General features: G+C 43.1%; 1 protein-coding gene across 1 annotated transcript in view; it reads right to left on the bottom strand.

Annotated features, from left to right (window-relative positions):
- The window catches only part of arb2a (ARB2 cotranscriptional regulator A), a 143,202-nt gene that overhangs the window by 80,112 nt on the left and 42,936 nt on the right, over window positions 1-20,154 (bottom strand). The window contains exon 7 of the mRNA XM_068566427.1: window positions 6,210-6,428. Coding sequence (XP_068422528.1) covers window positions 6,210-6,428 — 219 coding nt within the window. The remainder of the gene's footprint in view (window positions 1-6,209; window positions 6,429-20,154) is intronic.

Raw genomic sequence — 20,154 nt, 5'->3', positions numbered from 1 at the left:
GGGTAAACCCACCTGCAGCCCCGGTCATTAAACTCTGTAATATGTCCTGATCAAAACAGGATTGTTTTCATTTGGTCTAATGATTAAATATTAAATAAGCAATGTACATAATTGCATGTTTGGTGTTAGCGGAGAGGTTATTAGAGTAAGTTAGTTTGTGTGTGTGTGTGTGTGTGTGTGTGTGTGTGTGATTGCGTACATGACTCTGCGCACACAATTAAAAAGTGGGCCTCAACGACACCTGTTTGCAATTGCATTCTAATCAATGTCTGGGACGTGTATTCCGCCATCGCTTTTCCTTTTTTTCCGTCCCTTTTCCCTCTCTTTACTTTTAAGGCCGACAGAGAGCTGAAGTTAGCTAGAAGCTGTCTGGGAACTGATGGGTCTGCTAGAGTGGGGGAAAGAACGGTATGGAGCAAATTAGTGGCAGAGATGGGAAAATAATGACTGTAGCATTGTGGGTAATTAGCAAGTATAGTACCTATGGAGAGTTGGGAATATAATGATGTGAGAAAGAGACAGAGAAAAGCGAGAACGAGGTGAAAAACGTGCGCAAGACTAACAAGAGGGGGGAAACTGTGTGCACGTGTGTATGAGAGTGCAGAGCGCGAGAGAGAAATGTGTAGGTGTTATTCGACTTTGCAACAACGGATATACAGTATGAGGAAAAAGAAAGTGAGGGAGACAGAGGAAGGAAGGCAGGGAAGAAGGGATAGAGGGACGGTGGGAGAGGAGGAGGGAGGGAGGGAGATGGAGCCGGAGGAAAACTATAGCGTCCATGTCATCCCACGTGCAGATTAGCGGGCTCAGACTGTATACAATGAAATAGCATGACCTTGGTGAGGTCAGTCTGCTCTGACAATATTTGCCTGGGCATTGTTTCAAATCAATAACTCATTAACAAAGTACAAAGGAAGTTGCTGTGGGTTTGTGAGATTCTTTATTAGAAAAGAGCGGCTGCAGGCCAGAAAGGTCATCGCTGTGACATCTCTTCTAGCCTTGCGCTGCCGCCCGGATTGTCAGGTGAAATTACTGCGAGCCATTAATTGACATAAGGCAAAGGAGAGCGGGCAGGCAGACAAGGCTGTGTTTGTTCCAGGATGACCCTGAGGTGCTGTATTTGTGTGAATGTGTGCGTGTGTGTGTGTGCATGTGTGCACGTGTGCATGCGTGCGTGCATGCGTTTGTGTGTGTGTCTTTATTCGGGTCAGCCTGAATCCACAATGGGGTTGTGTGCAGAGAGAGGAAGAGAAGGAGAGAGAGAGAGGGACCTCAGAGGGTGGGGAGGTGCGAGGGAAGCAGGATGGATGTGTTTGATGGTTGACCTGACTAGAAGATTGGGAGCAGGGATCTGAGACCACTACACTGGTTCTGCCTTGAGTAAACACCCAAACACAAAAAGTATGTGTTCACACATACAGATGTTATGTACTAAACATAAAACTAACAAGCAAACAATCTAACAGACTCATTGGCCTATAAACTTTGAAAAGTAAAACGCATTCACAGTTCTGCTAAATTCAAACACAATAAGATACATCTGAATTGATGTCCACACACACACACACACACACACACCACAGTGTGCTTGTACTGTGGCCTTCACATGAAAACGTAGCTCATAAAGACAGATACACATGCACACAGGTCAAAGCTTTTTCCTCTATCCCACTTACACAGAGATACGCAACCAAATTCAAAGATGGCATCCAGCCAATTTGCTCTCTGCAGCAAGCAGGTGAGTTGCCCTCTAGCCTGGGTTATTGACCTCTTCTCTCACCAAGTTCAGAGGTTAATCAAGTCCCTACCTGTCCTTGGATATGCTGAGACTTACTTCTCGGCACAACCACCGGGCAAAGGTCAAATAAACCCTGTCTGTATAATTGCTTGTGGGCCAAAGAATTGGGGCAAAGGGGTGAAGGTGACAAAGAGCAAAAATCCAGTCCATAGAGAAACACTGTAGCACCATGTCAAATACAATTACCAGTGTGTGTTCCTGTGTGTCCATGTCTTAATGTTTATAATCAAGTTTTGGTGTGTACGTGTGAGTGCGTGGTGTGTGTGCGTTAGCGACTCCTCAGGACGTTTTTTAGTACAGTGTGAACATGGGGAAACAGGACGTTATCTGCTAAACACCGACAAGAACAAGGATCTCAGTCTGCCCCTGTGGACAGCTGCAGCTGGGAATAATGGGTCTTGGAGAGACAGGACCTAAATAATGGATGCCCCTTCCTTCAGGAAACACACTCTGAACAATCCACAACAATCAGATAAGTATGAGACATCCGTAAATTGGAGACCACAATACTCAAGAAAACTAAAGGTATGATATGCAAAACAAAAAACTAACAAATAACAAAAAAACTTGTATGAGCAACCTTTAGGAGAAGGTGTTACATCTACTCTAAAGAGAGTAGGGAGTAAAAAATAAAACAAAAAAATTGGTTAAACACAAGGGAATTAAATAATGCCTTGTTGAGTAGAAATACTCGCACACTGAGAAGGGCCCCAATATATGGTTTGGTTGTGAAAAGGGAATAATTGTAGAGAAAAAGCTGGGAATGTTACAGTGAAAGCATTCAATGCCCACCAATCTAAAATCATACAGATCGCTCGTTCTTGAAGTTGTACTGAAAATTTAGTGGGACAAAAACCCCCAGAAGGAATAGCCTCTATCCGCTGTATCAAAATGCTATTGGAGTGAGGGCCTCTCGGTCTATCTCTCTCTCTGCACAACCTACAATGTGAGATCCTAAAAGGAAAAGCATAAACTAAGGGAGAAAGAGAGAAAAGTATTCTAGTCATTTATAAAAAATAAGTGGTGCTTAAAGAAAGGCGAAGCTCTGTTTTTTGTCCCCTTTGCTCTTTTTTTCCCCTTCTTCTTTCCAGGGCCTGCTGGCCTAATCCCAACCAGCCAGCCTTGGGTGAACTCTTTGGAAGCTTCTTAAGCCCATGAATGTGCCTTTTGTTCCTGCCATTCCTCCGCTTGGCTGACAGAAAATAGCTAACTGGATTACTGCTAAAATTCAGAGTAAAGTGAACTCCCAAACTTCTATAAGGCAAAGTGCTAACCCCCTCCCCGCCCCTCCACTATCCTCATCAGCATCCCTCCGATCAGACTTTCTATCCTTCCATCCCTCCTTCTGTCCTCTCTTTCTCCTCCACCATCATCCCCCTAAACATGGCCCAGTGCTGTGTGATCTGTCGGAGAGGGATTAGATAAGGTTGAGAGGTTGCACACTATGAACCCAAGGCTAAAAAGTAAGAATCCTAAAAGCAGTTAAGAGCTTATTAATGTGTGTAAGGAAGCGTATTAATCAACTCAACTCTATAAGAGGGATGGCGTGGCTTGCGTGCGTGTGTGTGTGTGTCAGTCTTTGTGAGTCAATGTAGTAAAAAAAGAAAACGCACAGTCTAAGTTTCATATGTATAACTACAGAGTAAGACGGGTGGAAATTTAAGTATGGTTAATAGTATTTTTGTCTAATGTTGGATTTCATTATATTACAAGGAGTGGAGGTATGTATTGAAGTGTGTGTGTTTCTGAATGGCTGTGTGCAGGTGGTCTGGCAGCTCAGCGGGAGTTAGTGTGAGATGTGTGTGAGATGTAGTGAATAAAAAAGGTTTGTGAGTGTGTGTGTGAGTGTGTGTGTGTGTGTGTGTGTGTGTGTGTGTGTGTGTGTGTGTGTGTCCCTCTCCTTCACCTCTGTTAGTCGGGGTGGGTGGTGGATCAAATCAAACCTTCTTAGCAGGGCTGTTTTCATCTTTTTGAACAGCACTCACTAAAGACACACACACGCATACGCACACACAGAGTTATTTTTCCACCTTTACTCTTTTGTCTGTCGGTATGTGTGTGTGCCTTTGCCTCTGTGTGTGTCTGTGTCATGTGTGTGTGTGTGTGTGTGTGAGTGTGTGTGTGTGTGTGTGAGTGTGTGCGTGTGTCTGACAGCTTACTTTGGGCAGACAGAGGCAGAGCGAAGCAGTGCAGGAGGAGGCGTGGACGGTAGAGGAGAGGTCATACACACTAACATCCTGCTGAATTGTGGGTTAAAGGTCAAAATTCAAGGGGCACCAACACAGAGCCAACCTGCTAACTCATTAATCTTTATCCCGAGTCTTGCAATCCCTGCATCTAAGGACAAGTGTACTTGGTTGGAAAGTCTAAACCTTCTACATGACGCCTACTTTTCTGGCTTATGGGGATCATTTTGTATTAGCCTGTTAGTCTGAAAAAACATATAGAAAACATAACACTGGATACTGCAGTATTATAGGTTACTAAATCAATTATCAATGTACTAACTTATATTAAAAAGTAAAGAAACTTTGACAAGACACTGGGCTGGTGTGTAATGTTTTTCAGTTACTCATTATAATGTCTGTCCTGACTTCCACCTCATGGAGAAAAGGTAGGACTGTTAAACTTCACAGCATTTCCGAGACACTACAGTCTCAAAAAGACACTGCTGCATGCCGCCCTTGTCTCAATGCATCTGACCCTGTCAAGCATGCATTATGCAGGTATGGGGAAAGCAAGCTAAGCCCAATATCTATAAGGTGTAAATAATATAGCATGCTTCCTCATAGGATAGGGGATCCTTGGTTGGGACCGTGTTAGTGATCACACTGCTATCGTTACTGACTACAATAGATTTAAGGCAAAAGGAAAGACAGAAAACATAAAAAAATTAATACACGCTCCAATTGACACAAGTAGAAAAATACGTAGATGGCAACACATGCGTTTGTTGACACACACACACACACACACACACACACACACACACAGAGTAGGATATGATATAATAAGAGCTCATAAGAAAAAAAAATAATTCATGGCGTAAAATGAAAAAATATAGAAGTTAGTTTGACTACATTTAAAGTAAACGTGATGGAGTGTTTACCAGAAGAGTTTCATATCAGTTTCATGTCAGACTGTTCACCGGTCTGGGACACCAGAGCATATGCAAAGAAGTGTGATAGAGTACGATAGAACTGCGGCTAATTATCCCTGATTAGACTGTGTGTGAAGGTAGTGCCATAGGGGTGAGGTGAGGGGGGGGGGGGGGGGGGGGGGGCTGCATTGACAGCTCACACACCGCCCGCTAGTCCCAAAACAGCCCTAACTCTTGTCAGACACCAGAGACTGACGTACTGCACACACACACACACAAACCCACACACACAGGAAAGGTACAACCACTGCTGTGACGCTATCGCCATCAACAAGAGTTAAGCACAGATAATTGATTAGGACACTTGTCTAACATGAAATGGGATGGGAAAAACCCTTGCTCATTGTGTCCTTAATCTTAAAAATCCCACTGAATGAGAACTTTTAAGAGAGTAATAATACTGCTAGACTCCATTGAGGAGGCAAATTATGAATGTTGGTGGCAGGGTTGAAACAAAAGACATCTATGCAGATACAACATTGTTTAAATTTCTAATCACTCATACCATATTTATTTAAACGGTTGCCTCCATTGTTTGACCACAAGGTAAACTGGCGGAGTTAAGTGTATGTGTAAAGCATAAATGTGTGTGCGTGTGTGTGTGTGTGTGTGTGTGCGTGCGTGCGTCTGTGTGTGTGTGTAATTAGAGGGTGTACAGTCAGTGTAGAATGATAAGAATGTTGCAGTGTGTTTGCAGAGGGTGTGTTAGGGAGATAATAATCCCAGCGGTCAACAAGAGTGAAGGTCCAGAGCTACACTGACCAGCCTACCATCTGAGAGAGAAAAAGAGAGGGAAAGAGGGCGAGGATGAGGGAAAGAGGGAGGTAGCCATGTGGTTAACACTTGCTCACTGAAGAGCGACTGGAGCACGGCCAACCTCTTCACACACAGGCTGACCACACAAGAGCCTCTCTTTCTCCCTCTGCCTCCCATCCGCCCTTCTTCCGTTGTTACCTAACATTTCCTTCCCTAGCTTCCTCAGCTAGCTGCCTCCCACCTTCCTCATCCCCGCACCTTCTTCACACTTTTGTCTCTTCCCAACTTGCCCAAATTCCTCCCTCCCATTTTCTCACCTATGTCTCTTCTCCTACCTCCTCCCACGACCCGAAATTGTCACTCTGTCCACCTCCCCCATCGTGTCTGCTTTTGACAAACATCTATCCTTCTGTCCACCTACCACGGCTTTACAACACTTCCTTCCTGCCTTTCTTGTCTTTCTCTCCTCCCTCTTTCTCTCCCTCTCAGACTTACCCGTACAGGGATCCGTTCGGTCTCTGTCTCCTTCTGTGGGTTACGGTACTTCTCATAAAATTCTCTCTTCTTTTTGCCCTCTTTATCATCTTTGCGTTCCCTCTTTTCAGCGGGTTCGTCGGAGGGTTCAGTAGAAGAGGGCAGGGGGGAGAATATGGCTGGCTTCTCCACCTCCAGGTAGTTCTCATTGGGATTGAGCACTATCACACCATAGCCCTCCTGAAACAGATAAGAAACATGTGTCTTAAATATATCTTCGACGAAGAGCATGACAAATGTGTGTGTGTTTGTGTGTGTGTGTGTCAGAGAGAGAAAGAGACCTGCAGAAAATTCATATTAAACATGCACCAATGATGATTGTGTATTTTATTTTTTTTTAATTCCATAAATTCCCTAAGATTTTTTTTTTTAACTTTTAAAATGCATTATTATGTTTTATTAAACCTAAAATGAAACATCTACAAAACAGTTTTTGTCCTTTTGAGTTATTTTAATTTTTTTACTTATATTAATTTGGTCAAATCTACTAAGGAAAGCTGATAGAACACTGATAGAACACTGCATGTGCGTGATAATTTCTGCTAAATTGAAGCTTAAAAAGGTTCTTGTCTGACAGTGTTTAAGAAAGAGCTTTGTAGTGAATATCTATGAGGAAAAAATAACATAACAAAACACAGATTGTGAGACAACTGGGGTAATAATAACGCAAATTCAGACTGAATGAAATGGTAGGGAAGAGACAGAGGAGTGTGTGTCACTCCGAGGACGAGCCGGGGAAGTAACTGAGGGATTGAAATTCAGCGCCGGTGTTTTCAGTCGGTGAGTAGCATTTAGTGACTGCAAAGGCCATGTGTCACTTAATATCAAACCCAATCGATCCCTCCATCACTCAACAAAAGAGTTAGCCGCAACTGCATACGTATTTTTATATGTTCATGTTATTGTGTGTCCAGGACTTCAACTCTGTCACAGCTACTGTTAAACATCTAGAAATGTTTAAATAGCTGTCAAAGTTTTCACACGGAAATTATATGAGAATAAATAAATAATAAGTGCAGCACTTCAAAATGCCAAAACCGAAAATAGTTAAATATAAGAGGAAAAATAAAATGAAAGAAACAGAGTGGCGATAATAACAAAGAATGACAGAAGTGAAACGCATTGTGACTTCTTCAACTCAGAAGTCCTTTTAATTAACTGTTTATTGTCAAAAGCAGTTTCACACAAGGAAATGGATAGATTCCTGTTACACTTTGTTTGTGCTTTTCACACACAACCCCCACTGTCATATACATATCATACATACACACCCCAATACTTTTGGCTATACGCCTGTGCAGACACCCATAACCACACACACACACACACACACACACACACACACACACACACACACACACACACACACACACACACACACACACACACACACACACACACACACACACACACAAAGGAAACACACTAAGGAGAACCAAAGAAATAGAGATAAAAAAATAACTTTCGTAGATGTGAAAGGGAGTGAAGAAAGAGAGCGTCGCTCAACTTCCTCTACAGATCACCATCACACACTGTCCTCTCAAGGCGGTGCGTCTCCTCTTCCGTAATAAGTGTTAACACAAACTGCTTGTCTTCCGTTGGCGCAGTATGAGTGTGCGTCCCTCCTGTGCCTATCCAAATCAAACCTGCCACACACCCCTTCCCTTAGCACCTGCGGCGTGTTGACAACGGCAAAATGACACATTCTCACTTATTCCGATTATAAAATTAGTTTGATTCTCACTACCTTTCAAATTCAGACAAGGCTTTCCTTCCCTCGCTGGATGTATTTAAAACATCTTAATATAAAGATGACAAACTTAAGATCAAATTGCAAATTATTACATTTTAAAATTTAATATTTAAAATATTTTTACTAATACATTACAATATACTTAATATTTAACAGTTTTAAAAAACATCCCTGCAACATAAACGCATCAGCGTGATGATGGAATAACGTTTTGTATTTTACTCCGAGGTACAGCAAGTCTAATGGTAATCTAGCAAGTGATTTATGGCTTGAAAATGTCCACATGTCCACTTTATAGTCTGTATGCAAATTCTAGGTAGATGATGTTGCTCAAAACCTGGATTTTTATTAGAAAAAAGTTAACTTGGAGAAGAGATAGATGAGGATAGATTAGTGAGGCTTGATTCAGCCTGCAGACATCGCTGATACATTTGCACACAAATACAGAAGTTGAGACAAGCAAGCGCACACATTCAGACAGATGGATCGCTCGATGAAAAAGAACAGAGGGAGACAGAAAGGAAAGAAAGGGTTAGAAGCAAAGAGGAAGAATATAGATTGATGGATAGATCAAATGATAAGACAAAGATAAATAGAGAAGGAAGGAGAGACAGAGAGATGTAGTCAAACCAGATCGACACCAGCTTTGTGCCACTGCCCACTGGTGGCAGCCTGATAATATAACTGACAAGACAAGTTCAACCTAAGGCTGCAACATCCTTAAAACAAGATCAAATTTGAAATAAATAAATGACTAAACTCAATACTGATGAGTACAAATACGAATGATAAACTAAAATCTGACTAAATGAAAGCAGTCTGCACTATCAAAAGATTTCCTCGAAATGAAGGACAGAATGAAAAAATAACAGAAAAAACCTCCTGCACTTAACCACCATCACATCAATTTGTGTGTTTCTCCTTTCCCTTAATCCTGGTTCACGGGGCCAAGAGTTAATGGTTCAGCAACACGAGCAATGCTAACCCTGAGTGGCCTACAACCATGTTTAGTCTTCAGTGCTCTTACTGGTCAATAACCCTTTTCTGGCCTTAAGCATACTAATGGTAACCTCAAGTGGCCCGGTTCCTAGCCTTTAGCGTCCTTATGCTAACCCTGAGTGGCCTGTAGCCTGTGGCCTTTCTTATGGAAAGGCTAACACACCTAACAGAGCTAACAGTGCTAACCCTTTCAGCCGTCCAGTCACCCAGAAGGACATCGCTGTAAAGGCGACCAGTGTTGTCGTACTTAGTGTGGAGATGAAGAGCCGCCGAGTCGGAAACCATCATTTATTTGAACACAGAGGTCGAAAGCACTGCTCTCCCTGTCCAGACACTTCCTCCTCTTATTCTTCTCTCAGTCAACCAAATATACGACACTGAATCTGAAGGTGATGGACTGAGCAAGCTATTGTAAGAAAAAAAAAAATCAACTTGAATTAAAACATAAAAATTCTCTTTTATAATTGTGACTCCTACATCTTTTTTTATGTATGTCTTTACCATCAAATAGTATGTATTATTACTGTGAATGTCTAATTGTATATACCAACCTACAAAATAAAAAGTGATTTAGAGGTAAATGATAATCAAATTGAACGGCACAAGGTCAACCCTTACCCCAAAATCCCACAGAACTAATTTCTCCCACAGAGCTAATGTTCATCATCCAAGTCTTTGCTAAATCTCTCCATACACCATTGTATAGTTAGGTCATTCGGTCTTTGTGTTCTTAGCTAGATGCTAAGTCTCCCCCACAAACGCGCACACACACAAACTGGTTACACCTGCTAAATCTGATCTTTGTGTTGTGATGTGCTGTCAGACTGTGAATCTTACACAAATGCACACTGCAAACCTTGGGTCACCCTGCTTTTTATACCACTAAATCTCTCTCACACATTGCTAACGTCGGGTCACTTTGCCTTTGTCCTATACACACACCGTCTCAAATGAAACACATACACACGGTCCTCCAGCATTGGGTCAGTCTCTTCTTTCTGCTGCAGTATGCAGGCTAAATCTCTTCCCATGCCCTGTGGGTGCCCCTGTGCCACCACCACACTGCGTTCCTGCCCTGGGGCCAGCGGTCAAGAGGGTCGCCCCGACCCCTCTGGGAGGGGGGAGGGGAGGGGGCATCCCACCCCCATCACCCCGCTCCGGACGCTCCTTAGCTCTCCTTTGTCGGCCTGTCCCACACCAGATAGCACAACAAAGGCTGTTGCTGCTAAGGAAACCAGGACTTGTCTCATCATCATGATGAAACCTTTCCTCCGTCATCACCCCAATCTTCCCACATGCAGCATTGTGAAGGTCTTTTAAACCCCAAAGAGAAAAATGATAATTAAATTAAAGAAAACATATGAAGCTGCAATAAACAATCTCAAATTAAGCATTATTTGTGATTTCGATGACATAACCAAAGTCATACTGCGCTGTCTTCACAGTATTGTCAATCCTTTTTGATGACAATGCTGTGCCTTTTTTATGGACAAATTAGATGCCGCTTGTCCACTAGAAATTTGATGGTAACGGATCATTATTTTCCCTTTCAGTCACCGTATTTGAAAATAAAGCAGATAGTGTGTGTGTCTATATGTGTCCACAAGTGCGAGAGGGAGTAAATAAGATGTCCCTTTAAGACAGCAGCACCTCTATTTTTCCAGTGGCGTCGTAATGAAATGAAATGTGTCTAATGTGCGGGATCGGGGAGAGAGGCGGCCGGAGTGAGAGGGTGTTTCATCTGTGCATGTGGAGCTCAGCGAAGCTTTGATGTGAGAGCTCTCATGTAGTGAGCAGGGCTTTGAGCACAGGGAAAAGGACAGCACTTGACAGGTACAAAGCATGGCTGATAGCGGTCACGAGTGCATGCAGTGAGGAAAGTAGATGGTATGGTTGCATGAATTTGAGGTTGTATGTGTTTGCTGAAAATGAGCATATAGATGCTTCTCTTTGCATTGCACTTGTATCTTAGTGCATTTATGTTTCTGTTCAGATGCATCTTACATCTTGAGAATCAGTATGCGGTCTATAGGTTTCCATTGAAATTGGATCTCAGGCAGTTTATTTTATTAGTCTTCGGTCGGAGGTCTGTTAGGATCGGGGCAAACGGCGCTCCCTTTTCTTAACAGCCTTTGCTCCACTTCCTTGTTTCAGCAACATGCAGCTCCCGATTCGCTGCTCAGAATTGACTGACAAGGGATAAAGGGTCACCCTGCATGGCATATCCAATAAGATGAGGAGGAGGGGAAAGATGTCTGCAGGCTACAGTCTGGTTTGAGATCTGAACGAGGCACAATGGCAGACCGGGAAGAAATGTTAACTTGTCGAATGAGCGAGAGCAAAGCATTGGCATCATCATTTGTTTGCATTTCAGATGTGTCTAAATTTACATCAAATACAAGTGCAAAACTTCTTACAGGGACGAGAATCATAGAAAAGATACAGAATGTTCCTCAATAAAGAGGTACGAAGGAACTGAGAGGGAAGGTAAATACTGTACTAACAAGAACGCTCTCACTCTCCCTCCCTGTCAGGGCCACCCTGCTCTGTGTGACCTTGTCTGTCTCCGTCTCTACGTGAGCTTTTTTTGCATGCAGGGTCCCTTTATCCATCAGATCTCCCTCTTTCTCCCTCTCTATTTTTCCCACTCCTTCTCTCCTTGAGGCTAAGATACCACACAGATCGCACAGTAATGTCAGATTAAGTCACGGTGCCCCCTTTCTCATTTCAACAGAACACCAGTCTTAAGACCCCCCACACCCAACCAAACACACCGCTATGTTTCTCTGAGAGCAGAAGGGTGGGAGAGCACTTACTGTACCAGTGGGGCTATGAAAAGACATGTGTGGATCTTAGGGGTGATGTGAGAGTGGATGAGACGGGATTGTCATCAGCCTGTCAGCACAAAATCAATCATCCTCTTGATAACCAGCGATACCCAGGGGCCATGCAGTACTTGTAGAGAAGACCTAAAATATTATTATCATAGTCTCTTTAAAAAATAAAAAAAGACAGCAAAATGTAACAATTGACAACAAGATAATGAGCTTAAATTATACCTGAATTGGGTGGCATGAATTGCAATACATACATATGAGATACCTGAACTAAACCATGTTTTTTGATTCTCTGTTTAAACCATGTTTGTTTAAGCAATCAATTGGAAAGCCAAGACAAACGTTTACATAAGAAGAGTAAGACAAACTGGAGGTTCATATCCCCATCTGCCCCTGAGTTAATTTCAAACAAATTGCCCACTGCCTGGGTTTCTCCTCTTATAAAGAGTACACATTTAATTAAGTTCTAAATTCAACTTTTCACTTCAAGTTCAAAGACTGCATTCGGTGGTCGCTTCCACTAATGTAGTCGAACACTAATTTGGTCAAAGTAAATAAGACTCTGTGCTAATGATTATATTTTTCTTGATCTTAATGAGCACAAATAGTTTAGGTCAGAATAAGAGGCTAACCTTTTGAGTTAGTCAAGTAGTTTTGTCTGAAACAAGCAGCAGAGTTTTTAACCTTGGCATGGATGTCTGGGCTCATTTGGATATTGTTTATATGTAGAGCTGAATATTTATAAATGAGTTCAAAGTGGAGCAATGGGGTGGAGGAAGTGAAGAGAATAGCACAACTTCAGATCCCTGATGCCTCCGTTTCTTTTCATGCTCGCATTTACATTTCTTTCTCTCCGTTTCACTTTCTATTTCTCTCTTCCTGTCTCGCTCCTCCCGACCTGTCTATTTTCAGCACCTTAGTGAAAGAATAGACATAAAGACTTTCACGCTGACACTGTTGAGTAACTCACTCAGTGCAATGCCAAAGCCAGTTTATGTGTCAATTATTTGCCATACTCGACGTCTGTGAATCTGTGAATTTGTTCAGTCACGATCCCTGTTCAATGGTTGATCAAGCATCTGAGCGTCTGGACAGGCAATGCCACATAAATACACACGTACATACGTACACATAGTTCGGAGGCCTGATTCATCTGCTCTCAGCACGACACGCAGGGGGAGGTGCAGGGTTGGGGCTGGTGGTTGTTAGATTGGAGGTGGATGTAGCATTAATCACCTTCCAGGTGGAAATTGTCAGAGCTATCGATTGTGCAAGTAAATGTTACACAAGTCATTTGTCAATTATTTTTTCTTTTTTTTACAGAAGACCAGCGTGTCATTCGCAGAGACACAACTGTGAATGTTAACTCAGCAGCATTGATATTTTTGAACCGTCTCACCAGATGTTTATTCAGCTCCATAGCCCGTGAGCAGACAGCCAAATATACGAATGATGAAAGTTTGATTACATCATGTTACAATAAAACCTTTTACAATTAGACACAATTAATAGATAATGTTATAATAAGCAATGTCTTCGCCGGCAATGTGGCTCGGGCAGATTATCAAATCACCTGCATAATAAATAAACAATATTGCCAGTATACTTTAATATTAGAGTATCAAACACATGCTTGCCACATACACAGCAAAGGAAATACAGTACGCAGGAAGAGTCCTCTTCCCACAGGGGGAAAGCTACAGGGAAATAAATACAGTAGGCTTATTCTGATGCCGTTAGCATTTTGATTTATATATTCTATATTGTCTCCCCTAAGCATACACATGTATTTTTAATGAGGGCACAGAGAGATATAGATCATGGAATGATAGGTGCCTCCATACCCTCCCGTCTAACTATTTAATGTATAAATCAGGGAGAGAGGTGAGCTTGAAGGAGGGAGGGGGGAGAGACGGGAAGGTGAGAGGAGAGAATAAAGCATCCTAGGAACAACCCTGTCCTGAAGGCCACTAATAACCATGCACGGAAGGAAGGAAGGAGGAAAGGCAGAGCCTGAGTTCAATGAGCCTAGGAAGGAAGGCATACAATGCCTAATGAAGATGATGATGATTATCATGATGATGGGTATACAAAATAAGTATTTGGCTGTTATTCAAAATCTCCTTTCTGAATGAGACTAGACACAAATAAGGCATCTGACCTCTGCAATGAAGTATTCAACTATGTTGATCAAGATGCTAACACTGTCACCAAAAAGGAGTGTGTCTTTCAGTAAAGATATTAAAGAAATTCCACCACCATGTGAAATTTTTAAAGAGCACTGTCAACGAATGTTTCTACTTCACCATCTGGACAGGTAGTTAGTGCATTAACACACATGAACGGACACACGGTGGGTGTGAGACGCACCACCATATGTACAGACTAAGTTGGTCGGGGTCAATGGCAGGACACATTTAAACATTGTAGACACTTGAACATCTGTATGCGTGCATGAATGTAGCATGTATGTGTATTCAGTGGCACAGACTTAGGCGCATACATATTTCCATGGGACAAATAATACAAGTGCATGTGCGTATGCCACGGTAAATTACAAAAGAAGTTACAGTAAATGTGTTGCAGTAATTAACGTGTGCCATCTTATGTACATTTTTACAAATAAGGACGCAATAAGCTATGAAAAACAAACCCAGTTTCAATGGTTCAAATTGTTAACATTTTGACTGATGAATGACGATGAAAAATGCATAAATATGCTGCACTGGGTGTCATCTACCAGTAACCGACACTGTTTGAGAATAATGACACCATGCTGTTGCGTTCAGGGTATTAATCTCACTGAACATCACAGGACCACTATGACCTCGATGGGTCAAAGCTCAAAGAGGAATCCCTTCACCCTTGCCCTGTTATTGTGACCTAAAAGGGAGAGCCACAGAGAGAACTGGAGGTCCTGTCAATGTTGCTGACTGTTGCTATGTGAGGTGTGTATCTCATCTTAAGTGTGACCTTTCTTGAGATAAAATTAGGTACAATTGTAATTTAGAACTTGATGTGGTGTAACAAGCTACAATCATGCAACCAGCAATAAATGAGAAGTCCACATTATTGACAAACAAACACACACACACACACACACACACACACACACACACACACACACACACACACACACACACGCACACGTACACACACAAATGCAGTGCGACAGTCCAAGAGTCTGACCTCTCACTAAGTGGAGCTGCAGCACAGGTCCATGAGTCAAGGGAGGTCACAACAGCCAATCACAAGCTGTGTTTGAAGTGTGAAGGGTAAACATTATGGCTGCCCTGTCCTGCCATTTCATCTGCTTATTTTCACAAAATGTAACGTAGAAAAGTGGTGGCAGAGAATATAGTTTATTTGTGTGTGCATATGCATGTACGCCTGTGTGTTCCCGCGTATTTTCCATAGTGTCATTACCACATGGCCGGGTTCATGCTTCATAGCACACACATGGAGCTACGCATGTATGTTGGAATCCCCTTCATCCTCTCACCATGCGGCCGAATACACGTACAGAAATCCATGCTGTGGCAACTAAGGAAACCATGCATGGAGCAATATACATTTTCCTATTAACCCAATGTAGCCTTCAAAAAAGGCTGAAAAGCAATTTACCATGGAAAGCGGCTGTAAAACACATCCTCTCTCTCGCACACACACACAGACCAACCCCCTCAACCCTACCGCCACCACAATCCTCACGAGAAGCTCTTTCAAATCCACCACTTTTTTTTTTAAGACCACCTGTTGTCTATTATTTTTACATACTGCTTTTCTCATAAATCATAACACTCTGTAATTAATCAAGCTGTCAAAACAGGGACCGGAGGTCACCTGGCAGGGTCGGAGGTGGTTGCAGGGCCGATGGGGGTCAGGGTCACACCACATTCCTCATTATCAAGTTGGGATGGGAGAGGGGCCGAGCAAACAAAAGCGAAAGCAGATGGATGGGGTGGGAGGGGGCTCAGATGAAAAAGAGCGCTAGAGAGACAGAGAGAGAGGGAGAAGGAGAAATTGACAAAGAAAAGTGAAAGAAGCTGTCAGCTGCCTTCAGATGAAGACAGGGGAGGTGATTCTGAGAAGGGAGACATCACATAAAGAGGTGGAAAAAAGAGAAGAGAAAAAAGAGAGGCATGAAAAAAAGAACAAAAGAAATCTACAAGATGTTTCTACTGTATAGACCTGAAATTGGCTGCAGAGAGGAGAGAGAAGCGAGAAGGAGGTAGGGTGGTGTAGCTTCTTCGATGGGAAAATAGGGAATCAGCTGTGGAAGTAAGATTGTTATCTCGTTCTCTCTCTTCCTGTGTGTGTGTGTGTGTGTGTGTGTGTGTGTGTGTGTGTGTGTGTGTGTGTGTGTGTGTGTGTGTGTGTGTGTATGTGTGTATGTGTGTATGTGTGTGTGTGTGTGTGTGTGTGTGTGTGTGTGTGATGAGGCAGACTGATATCTTTCTCAGAGGAGAGTGTATCGTTGTCTCAGTAGGTTGAGAGCCAGTTCAGAGACAGGACCACGGGCCTGGAGTGGCATGTCACCGACTCCACAATACACACTGCTGATTAGATCATACTGATTAAACTGTCACATATACACATAGATACACATACCCACACACACACACACACAAACACAGATAGATGGACAGAGAAGCTGAATGAATGTGGTGTCTTTTCTCAAGTTATTTCTTTGCCGATCACTTGTGAAGGTGGTTTATTTGGGAAATAAGAGACAGAAGATGAAAAACACTATCATATTAGGTTAATGATAGGTTAATCTTTTCTCATGTCTTCCTGGATCACTTAGTAATATTAAGTATGGCATGTGTGGCAAAATGTGTTGACAATCAAGTAAAGTGAATTATCTCATTGTGCTGAGTGTGAAAATGTTATTTGAAGTTATGAGTGCACAATCAAACAAGATGGGAAGAAAAACAACAAAGAAGCTAAATGCTCGGTAGGGGGGATGAAAGACTGGGACAGTCGACGGAGTGACGGAGAGAGGAAAAGAATAACAATTTAAAAAGTGCAAATGCCGCGGAACTCCTCACGCTATGATCACGTTCCCCTCCCCTGAGTGGAGCATGAATTCTCAGGCGTGGCTCGCTATCAAAAACATCACTCTTGAATGAGGCGCCGACCATTGCGCAAAATTAGCTGTCACCCTTTCCTCAAAATCTTTGTTAATCTTGTTTCCAGTGTTTGCGGATTTATCAGCACATGCATCAATGTCAGCTCCTTGGTTACTGAGCCGCACTACTTGGGAGAAGATATAATTAAAAATGTTTGGGGTGTGGGGGGCGGAGGGGAGGGCTGTTGGGGAGCAGGAGTGCTTGGAAAGACGTGGCGGGGGAGAGGGGGGGGGTGTCTGGGAGGAAGAAGGTGAAGTCTTCCTCTCGTCTCGTAGTTTCCCCTGGGAGCCCGCGGAACAGAGCCAGTGATAACAGACAAACGGGCTGGGCCGCGCTTCTCTTCATCTCCTTCGCTTGCTCACTTGCTGGTATCACTCGGGTCAGCGTGTGCTGCTATCTCTTTAATGACACCGGCTCCAGTGATCTGGCCGTGGTCGGGAAACTGGTCTCATTGTTAACTGCCACTTGACACGGAGGAAAACAACAGCCAAATGGATCCCTCTCGTGATATAACTGCCTTATCAACAATTGAATGCACAACTAACCTATCCAGACGGTTTCGACCATGGGTGTCATGGCGGGAGGAAAAGGACTAGCAGGAAGACATCTTTCAGTGCACAATGTGCATGGGCATCATTTTTGGAAAGAGCCAATGTGTGTGAATAAAAAAAAATCTGAAGATACAATTAAATCTGTGATTCATGCGTTAGCAATGTTCACTGATTTAAACTAAAACACTTTGACATCTGGAGGGGCAATGATGAATTACACTGTGCCACCACAGCTTGATCCTTGATATGTTTCCAGCATATCTCTACTATCATGTGGCTTCTCAAAAACCTTCACCGAGCCCGCGTCAAGGGACAAAGGACATCAAGCATTATAAATGCAATGTCCAAGTTTCCCTTGCTAACTCAGAGATACAAACACACACCCGGCACACATATACACATTTATAAAAAAAACAACACACTAACACCCCTCTGGGAGTGCCGTTGTGATGCTAAGACATCTCAGAGAGCCGTGCCACAGTACCAGCAGGTTTCAGAGCTGTGTGGACAGAACTCTGGCCACAGACATGACAGCTCAGGAGACGACTCAAGAGGATGACAGACACATGTTTAAAACATTGCGCATAAATGCAAACCCCTTATGAGATGACACCTACCATCGTGGCCTTCAGTCTTTCTCCCAAAAGATTGGGGTGTCAAAGAAGGCGACAACTGTGCGCCCTTATGCGTGAATATCTATTACAGAACTTGGAAAAACTGGACACACTGTGTGTGTGTGTGATTGTCAATCAACCGTGGCCACATTTGGGTGTTCATATCTTAGCTTGCCTGAGGTCATGCAAGCAGAAAGGGGTTAGAAGGTAGTTAAGAACAGGATTTTGAGAAAGGCAAGATTCAATCAAAGATATTCAATCTGCCAGATTTTGCCTGCATCACGTTGAGGGGTACCATAATTGTCCAGACTATAAAGTTCACTAGTCTTGGTGACAAGAATATCTATCCCATGGCTTAGGCCTTTCTCTGCCATGTAGATAAAGGGTGAACAGCAAGATGGACAAGCCTTAACCTCTCACCGTGCCTGATACGTCGCCACAGTGAGAAAAGCTTTTTATCAATGCTCACTTCTTCTCTTCTTCTCTTTATCTCCTCCTCTGGTGCTTCTTCCTCCCTCCTTTTCTCCTCCATCCAGACCTTTAAGTGCGGTCTGGCAGGTTTGGCTGGGAGGTCGCGTATGCCTCCTCTTCATTAGTGAGAAAATGGACTCTGGTAAACGCTTGTTAAAGCCCTTACCTACACTCCCCCAGTTAATGGGAGTGATCCATTTGTGTCCGTTTCTGCCTGACAAGGCTTTACTGGAAGATTAATAGTGCGGTGTCAGGCCACGGCCACCCTCTGTCCCGTTCTCATTTCCTTTCTTCTGGGACGCACACATGCAATAATGGAGCCCCGTCTTTTGTTGTAACACCATGATTAGCAAGGGAGAAAAAAGCAGTGGAATGACAGAATGAAAGAAATAATGGAGGATAGGAGGGGAAAACAAAAGTAATATAATGCAAAACTATTTTCCTCATAATATGGTACAAGTGTAGGTTTTAAGGTTGTGATTTACAGGCACTTGACAATGGCCGACTAATATTACTACTTAATCTCCATGTGAGGGAATGAGAGCTATAATGAATCACTTATAGATATTGCCTCTGTTTTAAAGGCTTTATCTTGGCATGATCCAGAGAGAGGTCTTAGAAATAGTTGACGATGTATGACAGAAAAAGAGACAGAGACAAGGAATTCATTTGGTCAAATAATAGAGACAGAAAAGAGAGAGAGAGAGAGAGAGGGAGTGAGAGAAAGGAGTGGGGAGAAGTCCTTAAAGGGCCACCCAGGGTTTTGTCTATCACCCAGGCCCCCCAGCAATCCCTCTTCCTTTCGGGGATGACACTGTCAAGTGTTCTGTCCCTTCTCTGGGTGAACAGGATAATCGCTCTTAATAATTACACGGACATTCCCGGGAAGTCTGTCCTGTCCACGAAGAGCAATTCTTCAGATGAGTCCCATGATGCAACAGGCCTGGAAATGTGCCATGTAAATGCAGAAGTGAAATCTAGACAGAATACTTTGTTTTTGTATTTTTTTTTCTTTCTATTTCAACTCTGTGGGTCTTTTCTCTCTGGCAATTTCTCTGATGGGCCGACCAACAATCTGGTAAACACACAAACAGACACAGACAGGCGACCTGCATGGCAACCCCCTCCTTACTACATCACAGTCGGTGCCAATGGAGAGCAGGGTGTTTCTCAAAGGAGAGTTTGGGGGATTGGGGCTGGTGGTGTCTCATTAAATTCTTGGGATTGTCTAATTGTCTTCCGCGGACCTCCGAGAGACTAGTATATTATACTCATTGCAATTAACTAAACAAAAGAGCCGAACCGCCCAAGCACTGGGGACAAGACTGGCTAGGGGGAGCAAGTCGTCCAGCCGGGACCAGCACAACAAAATACACACACACACACACACACACACACACACACACACACACACACACACACACACACACACACACACACCAGAAGAGAGTGCAATGCAGAGAAACACTAAAGAACAAGAGAAAAGATATGAAGGAGAGCAAAAAATGAAGGGGGAATGAAAGGGGAGGGGAATGAGTGAGGACTCAAG

This window comes from Clinocottus analis, unplaced genomic scaffold, assembly GCF_023055335.1.
Source record: "Clinocottus analis isolate CAN_PGR_092001 unplaced genomic scaffold, fCliAna1.0.p SCAF_7, whole genome shotgun sequence".
NCBI classification, from domain to species: Eukaryota; Metazoa; Chordata; class Actinopteri; order Perciformes; family Cottidae; genus Clinocottus; species Clinocottus analis.
Note: the sequence above shows the minus strand (reverse complement) of the source record. Positions and strands in the feature narration are given on the sequence as shown.